Genomic DNA, 20,388 nt, shown 5'->3' with positions numbered 1-20,388 from the left:
GAGAAATACTGTATAGTCTTCTAGATATTAATACTTCGTCAGTTTTCCTAGATATCTAATACTCCACACAATCAGGTAAGTTGAACAAATGTCAAAACATCTAGTATGCCATTTTCTAGAAGACTAGTATTGTTAATCCTTATTCCAAATATCTAGATTCTAGAAGTTCACACATTCCATATATTTTACAGATTCAAAATATGAGTCTAGATAATATCTAGACGAGTATATAGGCTATCTAGATGGGCATACTTCTAAATGATCATCCCTCCAGTGCAGTCGTCAAGACACCCACCCCGTAGGGAAGTAGTGTCGTCAGTGCACCTCACATGGTGCACTGTAGGCATTATTAAAGGGTGTTTGCGCCGTCCCTTCGACCCCTAACTGCATCTACTAAAATTTTAACCTTTTACTTTACCTCCATGTCCGCTTCCTTTCTTCAATCTTGCTGTCCAGCACCTTCGTGAAGTTTTCTCCCGGTTCCACCTTTAAGTCCTTGCATAAATTTCCTTTGTTTTCCGAGTCTATTTTGTCTTGCTGTCAGAACACTCCAATCCCTCTTTCCACTGTCTTAAGCTCTGAATGGCTGAAAATCCCCCAGTGCTTGGCTTGACAGCCTGAATTTCATGGATCGACCAATCTTCTGGACGTCTAAGACTAATCAATCGTTTAGGCTTACGGAATACCACCAAACCTTTTAAGATTTCTACTCCTTACTCAGTTATCCTTCAGACGTCGACCATGAAATGGCAACAGCCCCGTGAAAAATCTTCGCATAACCGAACATCTGGCAACTTTCCCAAACCAAGATGGCGTCTAACGTAAACAAAAGAGAGATACAAAATGGGGAAGGTTTTCAATATTTTATTTGAACTGATTAAATACAAAACAAATATTAACAAGGTTTATTTTACGTGTCTCCCCGCCCCGCCCTTCACTGTGGGAAGGGCGGGCGTCTGCCAAACAGATTGATACCAGTCTCTATTGAGAAATGTTTTTGATTTTTCCGAAATGCGACTCAATATTATAAAGTCTGCGCAAACGATATGTCTGAAGGAGTCCTACAAGAATAACAATACTGATAATTCTATACACACATACACTTTTATATATAATTTTATATATATGTATATTTCTATGCATACTCTATGTATATATATATTACATATATACATATATATAAATATACATATAACTATGCATATATATTTATATCGATATATGTTCTGCAAATAAAAATATAATACTGCCTTTATTTCTAATATTTATTTGTTAATGTATTATTTGAGTTACACATTTAATTGTGCATACATACACAATACGATTTTCCCAGAAGGCAAATGGTACATTCATTCATACATATACACACATACACATACGTGCCAACATATATATATATATACATATATGGACTGTATGTTTACATGCGTATATATAACCTATTGATATATGTAATTTCTAAAGTTGTACATATTTCCATATGGACAGTTCAATAGAACATTTCTTAATCATTTGACATCGAACACTCATATATATATATATATATATTTATATATCCAACATCTTCAAAACTGGAAAAACCGAAAACATAAGAGCAATGACGATTATGGAGCGCAATATTCTGTCAAAATTTTGCCGACAAAATAAAACACAAAAGAAGGAAACGAAATCCAAAACTCTATAGTTCTGAGGGGTCCTGTTGCTTCTTGCTGATGTTTCTCCTTGCTTAGGCTGTCTGTGGGGCGCCGGCGTCGTCTTCACCTGTAGCAGCGAGAGAAAGATAAAAAACAGTGTGAGAATCCCGTCAGGATGACTACCTGAAGAAGGCGTCTTCAAGGTGTTCCTCTGATGAGAAGCTTCTCGTGGCTCATGGCTCAAGGGTGAAAGGTCAAAGGTCAAGGCTCTTAAAGCTCAAGGGTCAAGGGTCGAGGCTCAAGGTAATTACCGAAGAAGGGGTCCTAATCTCCTCCTCGAAAGTATTCCACCAAGGAGAAGCTTCTCGAGGCTCAAGGGTTAAAGGTCAAGGTTCAAGGCTCTCAAAGCTCAAGGGTCAAGGTTCCCAAAGCTCACGAGTCAAGGCTCTCAAAGCTCAAGGGTCAAGGTTCCCAAAGCTCACGAGTCAAGACTCTCAAAGCTCAAGGGCCAAGGCTCCCAAAGCTCACGAGTCAAGGTTCCCAAAGCTCAAGGGTCAAGGCTCCCAAAGCTCAAGGGTCAAGGCTCTCAAATCTCAAGGGTCAAGGCTCCCAAAGCTCAAGGATCAAGGTTCTCAAAGCTCAAAGGTCAAGACTCTCAAAGCTCAAAGGTCAAGGGTCTAGGCTCAAAGTAATTACCGAAGAAGGCGTCTTGATCTCCTCTTCCAAGGTATTCCTCCAAGGAGAAGCTTCTCGAGCCTCAGGGCTCAAGGGTTAAAGGTTAAGGGTCAAGTTTTCAAAGGCTCAAAGGTGAAGGTTGAAGGCTTTAGGACATTTCTGTCGTTCCCAAGAGGACTGAATAATGAAAGATCAATTCTAGGAACTGAGAAATAAGTTTTTTTTTTAAATCTCGTTTTGATTCAGAAGTACAGTTTGTAGTGATGACTAAACAACAGCAGCAATAATAATAATAATAATTAAAGGAAACATCTTACTGTGCCTGAAATATATTATTGAAAATCTTGAACTAAAGATATATTTAGTTAAGTGCGCAACATAGGCTCCCAGGAAGATATATTGAATACATGCGCCATGCATAATGCTGGCTATAAAATAAATGAGTATATAAATGAATAAATAAATAAATAATAATAATTAGTTAAACCGTAAAGCTTGGGAATTACTGCACATAAGATTTAAAAAACGTTAAAATATTTATTATTCAATATTACGTAACTTCTTGGACCATTCCACTTTGAAAATCTTTATCATTCCAGCGACTGACAGGAGTGATAAAGAAGCATAATTATATTAATTCTAGTTTACTAAATGAAGTGACTAATTATTCATCTACGCTACTCTTTGCCGCCTTCTAATTACAGAATAACTTGTTTGTATGTAAGCTGCTTATAATAGAAATGAGAGAATTAATTGTTTGTGAGACTCTAAGCTCAGTAACTGGTAAACAATCAATAAGAAATTAGTCTTAGAATCGTTTCCCAATTTTATAGATTTGGTGTCACGGAAGGAAAGGTCAGAAAAACACGAGAATATATAAATAGATAAAAAAATACAAACAACAATAAAATTTATTGTTTTTGGAACTCTAAACTGAGTGACTGGTAAACAATGAGTGAGAAATTAGTCTTATTTAACCATCTCTTCTGTATATAGATTTGGTGTCACAACAGGAAAGGTCAGAAAAACGAGAATATAGAAAAGGATAGAAAAGTGGAAAGAAAAACTATTAGTTAAGCATGAAGGTCCCAATGCAATGACAAGCAATGACATTTGTACATGCAATTCAACCGTGCACTCAGATGCATGCACTAACTCTGACAATATACATATACTGACACTGACATTAATAATAATAATAATAATAATAATAATAATAATAATAATAACTTCAGAACTTCGGAATTTCACGGGAGAATCGTGACTGACATCTAGAGAATGTTAAGCAAAAAGTGAAGATAGGAATCTCTCTCTCTCTCTCTCTCTCTCTCTCTCTCTCTCTCTCTCTCTCTCTCTCTCTCTCTCTCTCTCTCTCTCTCTGTCCGAGGCTCGACTCCCGGGCTAGGACGGGCTGATGGGACGCTCCGATAAAGGACATTGTGGCTGGGTTGACTTAAGGAGTGAAATATGCACCTGGTAGTTAGATGACTGTAGTGATCTCAGCCAGGATGTAACTGTGTATATATATATATATATATATATATATATATATATATATATATATATATATATATATATATATATATATATATATATATATATATATATATATAATATATATATATTATTTGTTTATATTAATATATACATATGCATATATACACATTGTATATATATATATATATATATATATATATATATATATATATATATATATATATAGAACCTAGTACTTATGTTTCGATTTACCGAAGGTGTGAGGTCGCAAGAGTGACATGCCACCAGAGGGAAGAGTAATGCCTCTAGATCCCGATCCACAGTAAAATCTCTGGCAATTTCCAAAAATATTTCGTGAAAACCAGTCGAACATATTCCGGATATTCTTTATAATAAACAGAACTGATACCAGAAACTGAATAAAAAAACATATGAAACAAAACAAAGTAAAATTAAAAACTTATTACCAGTAAACAAACATAAACATTAAAAGCACAAGCAGGACATTTATGAACAAACAAAACTGCAAGCACAAGCAAAAAAATTTAAGCACAGTGAGAAAAATTACAGCACAAACAAAATAATTTAAGCACAAAGAGAAAAATTAAAGTAAAAACATAAATATTAAATCACAAACAGAAAACTAAACCATCACCAGAAAAATTACAGCACATACAGAAAATTGAATGAACGCACAAACGAGCGAACGGGACAATGTTTGTGAAGATTTAAATCTACTTTGGAGATTAAGCGCAGGTGAAATCCTGTACTATGAAAGGTAGACAAAGTAGGAACAAACAAACAAACAAACGGAGGATAGCACGTCATATTTAGAGAGGCAGACTATAAACAAACAAATTTAGATAACAGCATAACCTTCTTATGGAGGTAGACTACAAACAAACAAACAAACAACCGCTGATGACAGCGAAACCTTCTTAGGGAGGCTGACTACAAACAAAAAAAGCAAACACAGGTGACATCATAACCTTTGAAATGTCAAAAACAGCTGATTACTGCTACTACTTACCTAGAGCTCGCTTTCCCCAAGATCCTCGGAACTGTGACCAATCAGTGTTTTTCTTTCCCCAGGCTCCCCTCAGACTACTCCAATCTGCACTGCGCTTTCCCCAGGTACCTGTTGGAAGAGGGGAAAGCTGTGGGGTAAGACCTGTGACAGAGAGAGAGAGAGAGAGAGAGAGAGAGAGAGAGAGAGAGAGAGAGAGAGTCCCGTTCACCCGTAGGCAGAGAAAGTGTGACATTTCCAACAGGTATTGACCAAGAGTAAGGATTATCTTAACTGAACTTTTGGAAAAAAAAAATCATTTCAAAAATAATTTTTTTATGTAAGAATCTAGGACTGGGACAACCATTATACAGAATTAATTTTAACGTTAAACAAGTTGTTGTATACCTGATACTGTGTGCAATAACAAAAACTGAATCAATTAATTATCTCTAATCAAAGTTTCTCAAGTCCCTTTGCTACCTATGATACTGGGCCACTATCTTTCTTAATGAATCATTATCTTTATGACAAGTTTACTGAGCCTAAGATACTTTCTCTAGTCACATACTTAAACAAGCCACGATTTTTCTAGCTGAAAAAACTAAGACCAGTTTCTTGATTTCAGTAGATGCATTTAATACATGCTTTTTTTTCCAGTTAAAACCATACTTGCAACAGTATTCAAAATCCATTTGGAGCTTACAAAACAGACCCATTTTCCTCGTTGCTCCCAGTAAGATCGGACTATATTTTTAAGACCTATCTAAGACCTATCTGGAATGGGACCTTTCCAGCCCTAGTCCAGATCTCTCAGAAATGAACCTCTCTTTCTAGTCAAAACCGTACCTGTAACAGACCAGCTTCTGAAGACCATCTAGAGTTTCCAAAACATGACTCATTATTCTCAGATAAATGATAAGAGATCCAGTTGGTCACGATGAGATCGGTCCACCTTTTAAAAGTGCAAACCCCTGTTTCTAAGACCTATCCAGTCCCACTCTAGAGCTCTAAGAAAACTCACTCCCAGTTCGCTCACCTCTGAGACTGGACCAATTAGTTGAACGGGGAGACACCCTTGCAGGATAATCGGGCTTCTTGCCCCAGATGGACCACCCGCGCTTCTGGGGCGTGGCCTTCATGAGTCTAGCTAAGGCCACGGGAGACAGCAGCGCCCTCTGCAGCTCTTCTTCTTCCTGTTCCTGCTCGTCCTCATCTGTGAAGTCGTCGGGGGAGTCTACGAAGCCAACGTTTCCAGGCGCCGTGGAGGGTTCTTCCGCCTCTTTTAAGATCCCTGTTGGGGAAAGGCGTGAGTTGAGAAAGTCTCGTAAGTAGGAGCTGAATATGCAATAACAATGACAACAATAACATTGCTTGAAATAACTCGTTCATTACAGCAAAACACATAAGCATGGTGAAGTCATTAAGGATACATACAAACGAAATCTTCAAGGATACATAAACATAGTGAAGTCCTTAAGGATACATAAAAATGAAATCTTTAAGGATACATAAAAATGAAATCTTTAAGGATACATAAACATGAAATCTTTAAAGATACATAAACATGAAATCTTTAAGGGTACATAAACATGAAATCTTCAAGGATACATAAACATGAAATCTTCAAAGATACATAAACACAGTGAAATCCTTAAGGATACATAAAAACTAAATCTTCAAGGATACATAAAAATAAAATCTTCAAGGATACATAAACAGTGAAGTCCTTAAGGATATATAAAAATGAAATCTTCAAGGATATATAAAAATGAAATCTTCAAGGATACATAAACATAAATCCTTTAAGGATACATAAACATGGGACCAGTCAGGAGCTCACCTGAAGACTGGACCATCCGGCTCGCTTCTCCAGCTCCTCCAATGTCTCTGCTGGTACATCACGTTTGCCCCATGATCCCTGTCGCATAAAAAGTTTTTTCTTTTTTTATTTTTTACAAAATTTTATTTTCTATTGGGATTATTTTACAAAGTAATAACAACAGCAACAACGATTTTAATAATAATAATAATAATAATAATAATAATAATAATAATAATAATAATAATAATAATAATAATATACACTTTATGAGTAAAAATAGAAAACCGTGTATTTTCCAAATCCTGTTATTGGGAAAAAACACTCAGGGAAATAATAATAATAATAATAATAATAATAATAATAATAATAATAATAATAATAATAATAATAATAATAATAATAATATACACTTTATGAGTAAAAAATAGAAAACCGTGTATTTTCCAAACTCTGTTATTGGGAAAAACCTCAGGGAAATAATAATAATAATAATAATAATAATAATAATAATAATAATAATAATAATAATAATAATAATATACATTTTATGAGTAAAAATAGAAAACCATTTATTTTCCAAATCCTGTTATTGGGAAGAACACTCAAGGAAATAATAATAATAATAATAATAATAATAATAATAATAATAATAATAATAATAATAATAATAATAATATAAATATAATAATAATAACAACATACATTTTATGAATAAAAAAATGTATTTTCCAAATCCTGTTATTGGAAAAAAATACTCAGTGAAAAAATACGTCCTGGCAAGAATATCTTTTGAAAAATCACTGACCCTGAAAAAGCTTCTGGGGGGGGGGGAACATCCTTTTAAAAACAAACTTCAAGAATAAGGCTCTAGTTGAATTATTTACTTTAAAAGAATCTGGCTGAATGATAAAAATCTAAATTAAAATTAAAAAATTAAAATTTAAAGTTTTTGTGGGAAAACATATTGCAAAAGCAAACGGTCAGAGAAGTTTTTGTTGTAATGTGTTTGGAAAAAAAGTTGGTAAAAAAACAACTGACCAGAGATGAATTTACTCAAAAAAAAAAAAATTGCGTTCAAACAGTTTCAAAACACTTTTGGATAAACGAATCAATTAAAAAAAACAGTTTTGGGCGACCCTAATAAGAAAAATAGAATTGTTATTCAAACCATCAATCGAAAGACAAGATGAGAAAAACTCCCTCAAAAAACTACGAAAAGAATTTTGTCAAAAAATTTGTTGAAAACACTGTAAGAAAAAACACACGAACATGCAAATCAAAAAGACCAGTTCAAGAAAATGATTATCAGCTACCATCAAATCATTAGAAAAACAAGTAAAATATGCGAGTTTTCCATAGAACGTATAATCAAGGCCACCGAAAATAGATCTATCTTTCGGTGGTCTCGGTATAGTTCTGTATGAGCCGCGACCCATGGATCTTGAACCAGCTGCCATGGTGGCCTTTGTTGTTGCGTTGCCAGAAGCACGATCACGGCTAACTTTAACCTTAAATGAAATAAAAACTACTGGGGCTAGAGGGCTGCACTTTTGGTATGTTTGATGACTGAAAGGTTGGATGATCCACATACCACCCCAGCAGCCCTCAGCCTCAGTAGTTTTAAGATCTGAGGGCGGACAGAAAAAGTGCGGACGGACAGACAAAATCAAGTACAACAGTTTTTATAGAAAAACTGAAACTACATTTTTTCTGGCACTCTTCAATAACAACCTTGGCCATACAATAAGACCCGATTAATTTTGAGACCGAACGATGTCTAATGATACGAAATGACGCCAGGATTCTCGTGTAGCTGAAGTTGATCTCTCTGACACGTTTTCAGATATTTTCATTTCTTTTCCGTCAGGATTCTCTTTCCATTTTTCATAAAACAGGAAACAATTAAACGCCTTGGTGTTGGTGGTAGTTGTATGTTCTTTCATGGAGAGAGAGAGAGAGAGAGAGAGAGAGAGAGAGAGAGAGAGAGAGAGAGAGAGAGACTACGTAGCATCACTGATCAATGCCTCCTTTGAAGGATTATGCAACTGGAAGATTTTATGAATATTAGTTTAGATTAGTTTAAATAAAGAATTAAGTATAAATAATATTATTTGTTTCTAAGTCACTTTATCTATTGATTTACGCAATTATTTTGTTTCGAAGAAAAACAAATATATCAAAAATTAATACAGACAAATATTACTTAACAAACATATATAAAATATAGATAAATATTATTTATATTTACATATTTGTGGATTAGTTCCACTATTCATTCTTTGCGTCTAAGATTGAAAATTAATGAATAAATAAATAAAAACCAAATAAATACTTGTTTTTCATTCTACATTAATATGAAATAGAGAACAACAGATAATCGCGGGTGTGTACGTGTACACGTGTATGTGTGTTTGTGTGTGTGTGTTTATGTAAGTGTGTTCGCGCGCGCGTGTGGGCATGTTCTCTCAAAGAAATGGTGACATTTCACCTTTCGAGAAATGCTCTTTCCCGAACGGTAGGTTGTTAAGAAGAAATCGGTTGGAAGTGAGAACAACTTTATTCGCACGAAAAAGTAGCGGACAATGGCGAAACATGTTCCAGGGAGAGAGGAGAGAGAGAGAGAGAGAGAGAGAGAGAGAGAGAGAGAGAGAGAGAGAGAGAGAGAGAGAATACCCAAGAAGGAGATATGTCAAAAAATAAAAAGTACATTTGAAAGCGTTGAAACAAAGTATTGAAGTTGAAGAGAGAGAGAGAGAGAGAGAGAGAGAGAGAGAGAGAGAGAGAGAGATGATAAAGAATGATAAAAATATAAGTTCATGGGAAGGCGTTGAAACAAAGTACCAAGAGAGAGAGAGAGAGAGAGTACTGAGAGAGAGAGAGAGAGAGAGAGAGAGAGAGAGAGAGAGAGAGAGGGAGAAATTTCCGAGGAGGAGAAATGTTAAAAAATAAAAACGCATGTGGAAGGTATTGAAACAAAGTAATAAAGCTGGAGAGAGAGAGAGAGAGAGAGAGAGAGAGAGAGAGAGAGAGAGAGACGGCACATTTGAACGCGGTAGCCATGCGCTTTTTAGTGGCTGCGTACTTTCCATGACTGTATTTTAGCCAATATTGGTAAGCGAACGCCATCACAGGAGAAATATTCACGATGTTAAAAATGATATTAACGAAAAAATGGAAAAAACCCTCATTAAAAATTATATATATATATATATATATATATATATATATATATATATATATATGTGTGTAGAGTAGATATATATATATATATATATATATATATATATATATATATATATATATATATATATATATATATACATATATACAATATATAAATATTTAAGAAAATAACAACTTGATTCAAAACGAAAACGTCACATTCCCGTTCCCGTTACCTGAAGGCTACTCCAGCTATTCCTCTTGCCCCAGGACCCTTGGAATTTGTTCCAGTTGGCTCTCTTCTCTTCGGCATCCTGTTAAAAAAAAAAGATGATTTCATTACAATGTCTGTAATAAAAACGTCTGCGCACGGGCATGGTGGATGAGCTCAAAGAGAGGAGTTCAAGAAACAGCTATTATATTAGAGTAATTGGTGCAACTTTCTGTTCCACTCTTAAAAGATAGACTATTATTAAGAATGATTATTAAGAATATATATGTGAATATCATTAAAATTAGGAATATGAATATGAACAATATTAAGAATATGAATGGGAAGAATATTAAGAATATGAATGGGAAGAATATTAAGAATATGAATAGGAAGAATATTAGGAATATGAATGCCAATAATATTAGTTAATATGAATACAAGAATATTAAGAACGTGAATACGAAGGGATATTAATATATATATATATATATATATATATATATATATATATATATATATATATATATAATTTATATATATCTATATTTATATATAAAAGTATGATAATCTTTCTTGCCTATGGTCAAGTTATATGTTATATAAAAAGTTTTATATATATATATATATATATATATATATATATATATATATATATATATATATATATATATACTTTAATAGCGTTGGTATTTATATTCTTCGTATACATGTTCTTAATATTCTTGGTATTCGTGTTCATAATATTCTTGGTATTCATATTCTTCCTATTCATATTCTTAATATTCTTTATTTTCATATCCTTAATATTATTAGTATTCATATATTTTTAATAATCTTCCTATTCCTATTCTTATTATTCTTCGTATTCATGTCCTTTATATTCTAGGTATTCATAATCTTAATATCACTGGTGTTCATATCCTTAATATTCTTCCTAATCCTATTCTTAATATTCTTCGTATTCACGTTCTTAACATTCTTGGTATTCATATTCCTCATGTTATCGGTATTCATATTCCTCATATTACTGGTGTTCACACTCTTAATATTCTTCCAATTCCTATTCTTAATATTCTTCGTATTCACATTCTTAATATTATTGGTATTCGTATTCCTAATATTCTTCCTATTCCTATTCTCAATATTCACATCCACTGTCACGTATTATATTATCCAGTATCAATTCTCGTGAACGGTGCATTGACACCCACGGTGCAAGTGGATGCAAATCGGAATGCCTGGCTAAGCAGGTGACCTTTTGACGGTCACAAGGTCACAGCTGCTTTGCGACAGATGCACAGGGCAGATGTGGCTAAGCGTTAATTGAAGTTGCCTTAGAGGAAATAGATTATTTGATTGGAATTTTATATTTTTCAGGGGGGAAGATTCCTCAATCAGTTGTGATTGCGAAGTTCCGCTTCGGTGGAGGCACAAATGGGATTAGGTGCGGGGATTATATATGGAGAATTATTTAGTTGGATGATCTGAAGGGTTTGTGAGAGAGAGAGAGAGAACATACCCACTTACCCATAGGTGTCATCCTTTTGAGATCCCTGGAAGTTTTTCCAGTTCCCGCGCTTGTCTTCCTCTGCCTGGAAAGGAATGGAAAAAAAGATTCAGGTTGAATATTACAATATTATGATGGCTATGTGATCTGGCCAATAAATTTAATCATTAAAAGGATGAAAATCGTAATTTTTGCCAGATTAAGTTTTGGGTTAATGCTCTTAATAAGGCGTTATTTCTGCGTGCAACAAACTTTTAATAATAATAATAATAATAATAATAATAATAATAATAATAATAATAATAATAAACCAAAGTGGATTAAAATTATATGTCAAGGATTGCCCTTCATGCACTTGTATAAGAAACAGAGAGAGAGAGAGAGAGAGAGAGAGAGAGTAAATAGAATGAGAGAGAGAGAGAGAGAGAGGTAAATAAATATATGTATATATATAGATATATATATATATATATATATATATATATATATATATATATAGAGAGAGAGAGAGAGAGAGAGAGAGAGAGAGAGAGAGAGAGAGAGAGAGAGAGAGAGAGAGAAGAGAGAGAGAATTTCTCCAATACTCTGCACGAGTTCATCACCGCGTTTACCCCAAGATCCCTGGAAATTTTTCCAGTTCCCGCGTTTCTCGTCTTCAGCCTGTTTAGAGAGAGAGAGAGAGAGAGAGAGAGAGAGAGAGAGAGAGAGAGAGAGAGAGAGAGAGAGAGACGTAAGTGACAATAAAATATGGTATTAACAATATAGACTTTGTAAGACAAATTTCTTTAAGACGATAAATATCGAAAATTACGATAATTTCCGGATGGTGTAATGATTCTTTTATGAGATATCAAATATTATAGGTAATTATAAACTTCATGAACGATAATATCGTGAGAGATAAAGCAATTAATAAATATCCACTGTCTTCCAGGAAGGCAAGCAAAGACTAACTATTCAAGCAATCAGCAATTAAAGAATATAGGTGGGTTAATTGTTGCCTTTTGTCTCGTTGGAGGAAATTCCTGAGTGCTGAAAAACTGATTTTACAACTATACTATAAAAACCTCTTCACAATTTAGTTGGAATATCTTTTCTTGCAACTGAAATGCATTAGATATTCCAAAGGTTTAATTTACAAAAACATGCAAAATTCCAATCCATTAAAAAAACCAGGAAACTGTAATCCAGTACTCTTTAAATGGCTGAATTGGCCTCCTTAAAAAAAAAACATCAGACTTCCCCTGCCCACGATTGCCCCTCACCCCCGAAAAAAAAGGTTCCTCTAAATTTCAGACGTGAGTATTCGAAAAATGGGCCCAAAACCTCCCCTCTCCCCCACACGTCCATCAGAGACAACAATTTGGCACGGAGTGACCCCTCCCTCACTCCAAGTAGGAGGCCGGAGAGGGCTTCAGGAAGGCCAAGCCAGGCGTTAAAGTCACAAGAGAAAAGTATGGAAACAATGTAGAAATTTTGCCCCATTCCCGGGGTTTATGGAACGATACACACACATACACACACACACATATAATATAATATATGTGTGTGTGTGTGTGTAAAATGACCATATTTTAAAACTTAAAAATGACAATGTTAAATTCCCCTCTACTTTTCTCATCACTTGACTCAGACCAATTCTCACAGCAAACCAGTCACCCTCCTACCAGCAAAGTCTTACACACTGTAAGAGACTCTTGTATAGATATATACCTGTGTGTATATATATATCTATATATATACTGGTGACCATATTTTAAAGTTAAAGAAAGAAAGACAAAGGTAACTTCCCCTTTACTTCTCTCGTTACTTGTCTCAGACCAATTCCCACAGCAAACCAGTCACTCTCCCACCGGCAAATTCTTACGCACTACAAGAAAGAAATTTTCACTTGGTGTTTTTCAAGGACAAATGAGGTCAGACTGCGATTTACATTTTAATGATCAGTGAGGTAAAATGCATTTCTCATCATCTGTGTTTTAGATTCAAACGACAAACTCTTCTAGTCAACAATGTATTTTCTTAATAAAGAATGAATCTGATTTGATTTCTTTTACTCTAAGTATTTAAGCCTTTTTATTTTTGCGTTGTTTCACTGCGAATTACGCATTTTTATCATCTAGAATTTATTATATTTCCTTTTTTAAACCTTTTTTTTACACCCTGGCTTTCTATTTTGAAGAAGTTGGATTAATATGCTGATAAATGTTTACCAACATGAGTATGTATACAAACTGCACAATGTAGCACGATGAAATCTAAACATTCTGCACTTGAGAATGACACCCGAATTCAAACTGCATAAAAATATTTTACCATTGCAACAATGCATTTTGGACAAGGCAGAAAAAATCTTCCACGTTTCGATTTTATAAGTATATGAACAACAACTGTTTTGGATTTTGTTAAAAGTATTTCATCACTTCAAAACGGGCGGAAAAAACATTTGCTATTGCCCTGGTGTGTGTAAAATAAGTTGCAAAAAACATCTGCAATAACCTTGTAACTATAATTACTGAAGTTGTGTATTAAATAAAACATTGGTCATTTATATGAAGATTTGGAAAACTATATTATTTGAGTTTACAAGCTCAGGCCGGTCCCAAACCTGGATTACACAGTAAAACACGTTAAGCAGATTGTAAATTAGCAGTCTGATAGGGTAGTAAATCATACTGAATCCCAGGAGCGTAATAAATCTGGATAAAAGACGAAAACATGCAACAAACCGTAGCGAACTGTTGTAAAGTGGCAACGGGCCATTTCTAGCCTTGACCAGCCGCAACGTAAGTGCATGCAAGTGGGCATTTTACTCCACGTGATATGACTATCTAATAAACCATAGCTTCGTAAACAATAACTTTATGACCGGACAGAATGAAAAATGGTAATGATTCTCATAAAAAAATCTCTCCGAGGAATTCGGGTCCAGTCCTTGATACCTCTCTCGGCCGTGGAGTGAAATTGATCCATCCGCATAAAACCCTCTCCAGTTGCAACTTTACGACACGAATGAGCACATTCCCCCGTGGTGCAGTGCGAGAAACATTCAGAATGTTGCAAAAGCGAATCAGCGGTACCACCGACGCACTTAATAACAGTGTATTGGACTCCTGAGCTGAAGCCATTCGTTTGGATTATTCAGTCACTTTTAGAGCGCTGCCGTGTTTCATACTGTCCGGCTGTATTGTTTCTCATTTCAAGGTACATGAAGAAAACATGTTCAGTCATAGCCGAGAGATATTATTATTATTATTATTATTATTATTATTATTATTATTATTATTATTATTATTATTATTATTATTTCTCTTAAGGATATTTGCTCGGATATATCATTTCAGGTATATGGAGAAACTTGTTCAGTCATAGCTTTGAGATGATAGAGATATTATTATTATTATTATTATTATTATCTTATTATTATTGTGATCCTTTTATTTAGAAAATCCATACTTCATTGAAAATAATTGTATTATTATTATTATTATTATTATTATTATTATTATTATTATTATTATTATTATTATCATTATTATTTTTATTATTATTATTATTACTGAACGATTATCACACCACATGCTCTGAGCCTCGATTATTAAAATTTATTATTATGCTCATTATTATAGCTAAGTAATTTCAAATTAACGGTATAATTACTACTACTACTACTACTACTACTACTACTACTACTAATAATAATAATAATAATAATAATAATAATAATAATAATAATAATAATAACATAGTAAGAACCCCATCTGCCAACACAACCTCACGTGCACTGAAAGTGGAAACATTCTTTCCAACAATATTAAAAAAAAAAAAAACATATTCTTAAAAAAAAAAAATTTAAAAAACCACCCAGGCTGTAGTGTCAGTCTAAATCGAAAAAAGAGAAAGAGATGCGGAACCAACCAACAGCCCGCACAGTCAACTCCGAGCGCCGCCAAAGGAACAAAGCAAGGAAGATAATTAAGATAACTGGCTATTATCTGTTTCGATTTGCAAAGAACGATTCCACTCACATCGAAGTCTCCGTCTCGTTTGCCCCACGATCCCTGGAATTTGTTCCAGTTGGCTCGCTTATCCTCGGCCATCTGCGGACGTTGGAAAATGCATGAGTGGAAGGATTAATACGCATGTATGTATGTATGTACTTTATGTATGTATGCGTGTGTATGTATGCAAGTATGCATATATATATATATATATATATATATATATATATATATATATATATATATATATATATATATATTAATATATACATATAATACATATATATATATATTTGTACTTTATATGTATACATACATACATACATACATACATACATACATACATAAATACATACATACATATATCAAGCCATATCACTGTACTTCGCTTTAAATGAAGTGGGATTACTAATAGAGCATAACTGCAACTTTGAGAATGAAATACTGACTCTATAAGTAAAGGATACTCGAGAGGCAGGAATAATAATAATAATAATAATAATAATAATAATAATAATAATAATAATAATAATAATAATACTCTACCTCATAGTCCCCATCGCGTTTACCCCAGGAACCTTGGAATTTGTTCCAGTTAGCGCGCTTATCTTCCGCCATCTGTTGGAAAAATAGAGAACCATGAAAACAGTTAAATACAAATCCCGAAAAGTACTCGTATCTCACGCGTAAAAAATATCAAAACAACGGGGTGTCGCGATAGAAATTACAGCAAATAGTTGGTCTTCAAAATGAAATTGCGTTGTTCTTTTGAGTGCTGGAAATATATAGTTTACTGTGCAGGTTTTGAAAGGCTGAATCTTGATAAAAATATTTAAAAAAACTGGCTGCGTATTTTTTTGTATATCGAAATTTTGTCAACTATTCAGTCAAACTTGTGTGCCCCATAAAAAAAGGAAGTTGGTTATAATTTCATCACATGACAACTAAAACTCCAAAAAAGGAAAACTTTTTAGAATTTTATCAGAGGCCAGGCCAAGAATATGAATAATACTTGGAATACGCTAAAATTTTACCAGCTGTCAACAAATACTTCAGAATGAACCAATTATAAAGAATATTTCGGTCAACTTTTATCAAATGACAAAGAATAATTCAGATTCCACCACATGATAAAGAATAACTCTGCATTCACAAAATGACAAAGAATAACTCAGCACTTAATAAAAGACAAAGAATAAATCAGCACTCACCAAATGACACAAATGACAAAGAATAACTCAACATTCATCAAATGACAAAGAATCAATCAGGATTCATCAAATGACAAATAATGAATAGGCATTCATCAACGACAAAGAATAACTCAGAATTCATGACAAAGAATAAGTCAGCATTCATCAAATGACAAAGAATAACTCAGAATTCATCAAATGACAAAGAATAAGTCAGCATTCATCAAATGACAAAGAACAACTGAGAATTCAACAAATGAAAAAGAATAATAAGTAAGAATCTCGTCTCAATTTGTCAACAAACCTGTAAATCTGCGTCTGTCATCTCGTCACTTCGTTTGCCCCAGGAACCCTGGAACTTATTCCAGCCTGCCCTTTTGTCTTCGGGTACCTGGAAGGAAACGAGGGGCATGTCTATTATTATTATTATTATTATTATTATTATTATTATTATTATTATTATTATTATTATTATTATTATTAAACTTTACAGCTGGTATACGACTAGCACTGTTTCATCAAATCTAAGCCTACTTCTAGCAAAAGGGAACAAGTGTGTATTTAACAAGTTCTGTCATTCTAAAACATCTTAAATACAAACACACGCACACATACACACACACACATACAGTATATATACGTATACGTATATGTGTGTATGTATGTATTTATGTATGTATGTATATACACATTTATTTGTTATAGATTAAATTCTACAAGAGCTTCCACTTCGTGACATGAACTCCACTAAAATTAATGAAATAAATAAATAAATAATAAATAATTAAGCAAAGACACTTAATACCGTAGATGTACGGTAATTCTACTGACTGAAAAAAATAAAAGATAACAAATCTGGCTCGTGTACGATAACCCAACCTACCAGTCTGTCAACGCTTCAGAAACCTACCCTCATAAGAAAAAAAAATGTATATATATGGCGCGTCCAGGACAACGTTCTACATGACTACCTTACGAATGTGTAGAGAAGGAAGGGTGGAAAATGAAGCCTTTTGGAAATTAATGGGCCAAGAGTCATTGAGTATCGCTTAGCGGCGGTTAATGGAGTCTAACACATTTTTTACACGTGTACGGCAACACTGCTGATGCTGCAGGGGTGCCGATGTACAATAACTTTCGTAAACTCCATCATGCTGAGTATAGATGATTGCATTTCAGTTTTCTTAGATTTGGAAAACGTTGAAGGATTTCGTTGTACAGTTTTTGTACACTTATTTCCTACTCAGAGTACAGACATTTGCAATTTGCAATATTATGCTGGCTCCAAAACATCGCCAATTAATTAGTGATTAGACAAATTCACTATAAATATGTTCGCATCATCCGTAATTATGACGCTGAGAAACATTTATGCATGATGAAGCAACTGATACAGAACATTTTGCTTTTGAACGTTCCTAATACAAACTCATAAGCAAGCATAAACATAGAAATTGGGTATATCAAATGACACATGAAATTGGGTATATCAAATGACGGAGGCACTTCGGTATATCAAATATCATAGGGACTTAGGTATATCAAATGACACTGGGTCTTGGGAATATAAAATGATATGGAAATTTGGATATATCAAATGACAAATGAACTTGGGTATATCAAATGACACAAGGACTTGGGTATATCAAATGACACAAGGACTTGGGTATATTAAATGACACTGAGATTTAGGGTATATAAAATGACACTGAGACTTGGGGTATATAAAATAACACATGCACTTGGGTGTATCAAATGACACAGGAACTTGGATATATCAAATGACACCGAGATTTAGGTATATCAAATGACACATGAACCTGGTTAAATCAAATGACATAGGAACTCGGATATATAAAATGACAGGGATTTGGTAATATCAAATGAACAGTGACTTGGGTAAATCAGATAACACATAGACTTGGGTATATCAAGACACGGGGACTTGGCTATATCAAACGACACAAGTACTTGGGTATATCAAACGACACAAGTACTTGGGTATATCAAACATGACAAAGGGACTTTGGTATATCAAATGACACATGAACTTGGGTTTATCAAATGATACGCGAACTTTAGTAAGTCAAATGACACATAAACTTGGGCGTATCAAATGACACAGGGACTTGGGCGTATCAAATGACACAGGGACTTGGGCGTATCAAATGACACAGGGACTTGGGCGTATCAAATGACACAGGGACTTGGGTATATCAAATGACACAAGGACTTGGGTTTATCAAATGACACAGGGACTTGGGTATATCAAATGACACAGGGACTTGGGTGTATCAAATGACAGGACTTAGGTATATCAAATGACACAGGGGTTTGGGTATATCAAATGACACAGGGACTTGGGTGTATCAAATGACACAGGGGTTTGGGTATATCAAATTATACAGGGACTTGGGGTGTATCAAAATGACACAGGACTTGTGGGTATATCAAATGGCACAGGGACTTGGGTATATCAAATGACACAGGGACTTAGGTATATCAAATGACACAGGACTTGGGCGTATCAAATGACACAGGGACTTGGGCGTATCAAATGACACAGGGACTTGGGTATATCAAATGACACAGGGACTTGGGTATATCAAATGACACAGGGACTTGGGTATATCAAATAACACAGGGACTTGGGTATATCAAATGACACAGGGACTTGGGTATATCAAATGACACAGGGACTTGGGTATATCAAATGACACAGGGACTTGGGTATATCAAATGGCACAGGGACTTGGGTATATCAATAGGTTGTTAGGTTAGGTCTGGACCTTGGGTATACCTCAAATGGCATCCAGGGACTTGCCCCAGGGCATCATTATGACCAATCAGGTTACCTCGGCGTGGCGGAATGGGGCTGGGACCTTTGCTGGGCTCAGACAAACACCATTAGCCTAAACGACGTCCCCTCGGAATGCATGGTGCCCTTCTTCACCCGGGAGAACTGCTTTTTTTTTTTGAGAATTGACCTTTTAAAAACTGCTCGTTTAAAAACCTTTTAATTGGCTTTAAAAACTGTTTTTGATTGGGTTTAAAAAACTTTTTTAGAATTGACTTTAAAACTTTTGGGGCATTTTAAAAACTTTTTTGAGAACTGGGCTTTTTGAGAATTGACTTTAAAAATTTTTTTCTTTGAAGAAATATTACATTGTTTTCTAAACGAGAAAGAAGACAGAAATCAGGGAATAATAATCGTTCCGAAAGAATGCATGGTTTTTATTTTAGAGAAATTATATTCTTCTTCACGCGAGAAAGAAAATAAAATTGATTTTAAAGACTTTTTTTTTTTGAAGACAACAATGAGCATATTTTAAAATATGCCTAAAAATTAAAACTAATTCACAACCACAAAAAACACAAAAACCTTCACAACAACAAACAAGAAAACGTTTTAAACAAACAAAATTAACGAAGGAACGAAATAACAGAATAAAACCTTATAAACAAATAAACATTTATAAGGAAAACAACAACAGCAACAAACAAGTTTAAAACTTTTAGCACAACAACAACAACAACAAAGAACAAAGCAACAAACTTCACGAAAACAACAAGGCAGAAGGTCGCAAAAAAACAACGCGATAAATCACAACCTCTAAAGAAGAAGAAGAAGAAGAAGAAGAAGAAGAAGAAGAAGTTTATGAAGAAGAAGAAGA

General features: G+C 34.1%; 1 protein-coding gene across 1 annotated transcript; it reads right to left on the bottom strand.

The window, feature by feature from the left end:
- Nucleotides 1-848: 848 nt before the first annotated feature.
- Nucleotides 849-17,126, bottom strand: Mip (Myoinhibiting peptide precursor). The gene is made up of 10 exons (XM_067093284.1): nt 17,019-17,126; nt 16,068-16,139; nt 15,549-15,620; nt 12,112-12,180; nt 10,036-10,113; nt 6,656-6,733; nt 6,424-6,436; nt 5,852-6,106; nt 4,837-4,944; nt 849-1,761 (listed from the first exon to the last, which is right to left on the bottom strand). Exons 1-10 carry the CDS (start codon nt 17,124-17,126, stop codon nt 1,727-1,729), a joined length of 888 nt encoding a protein of 295 aa, XP_066949385.1. The 3' UTR covers nt 849-1,726.
- Between the last annotated feature and the right edge of the window lie 3,262 nt (nt 17,127-20,388).

This window comes from Macrobrachium rosenbergii, chromosome 49 (assembly GCF_040412425.1).
Source record: "Macrobrachium rosenbergii isolate ZJJX-2024 chromosome 49, ASM4041242v1, whole genome shotgun sequence".
Lineage (NCBI taxonomy): Eukaryota > Metazoa > Arthropoda > Malacostraca > Decapoda > Palaemonidae > Macrobrachium > Macrobrachium rosenbergii.
The sequence above is the reverse complement of the archived record's forward strand: the minus strand, read 5'-3'. Positions and strand labels throughout refer to the sequence as shown.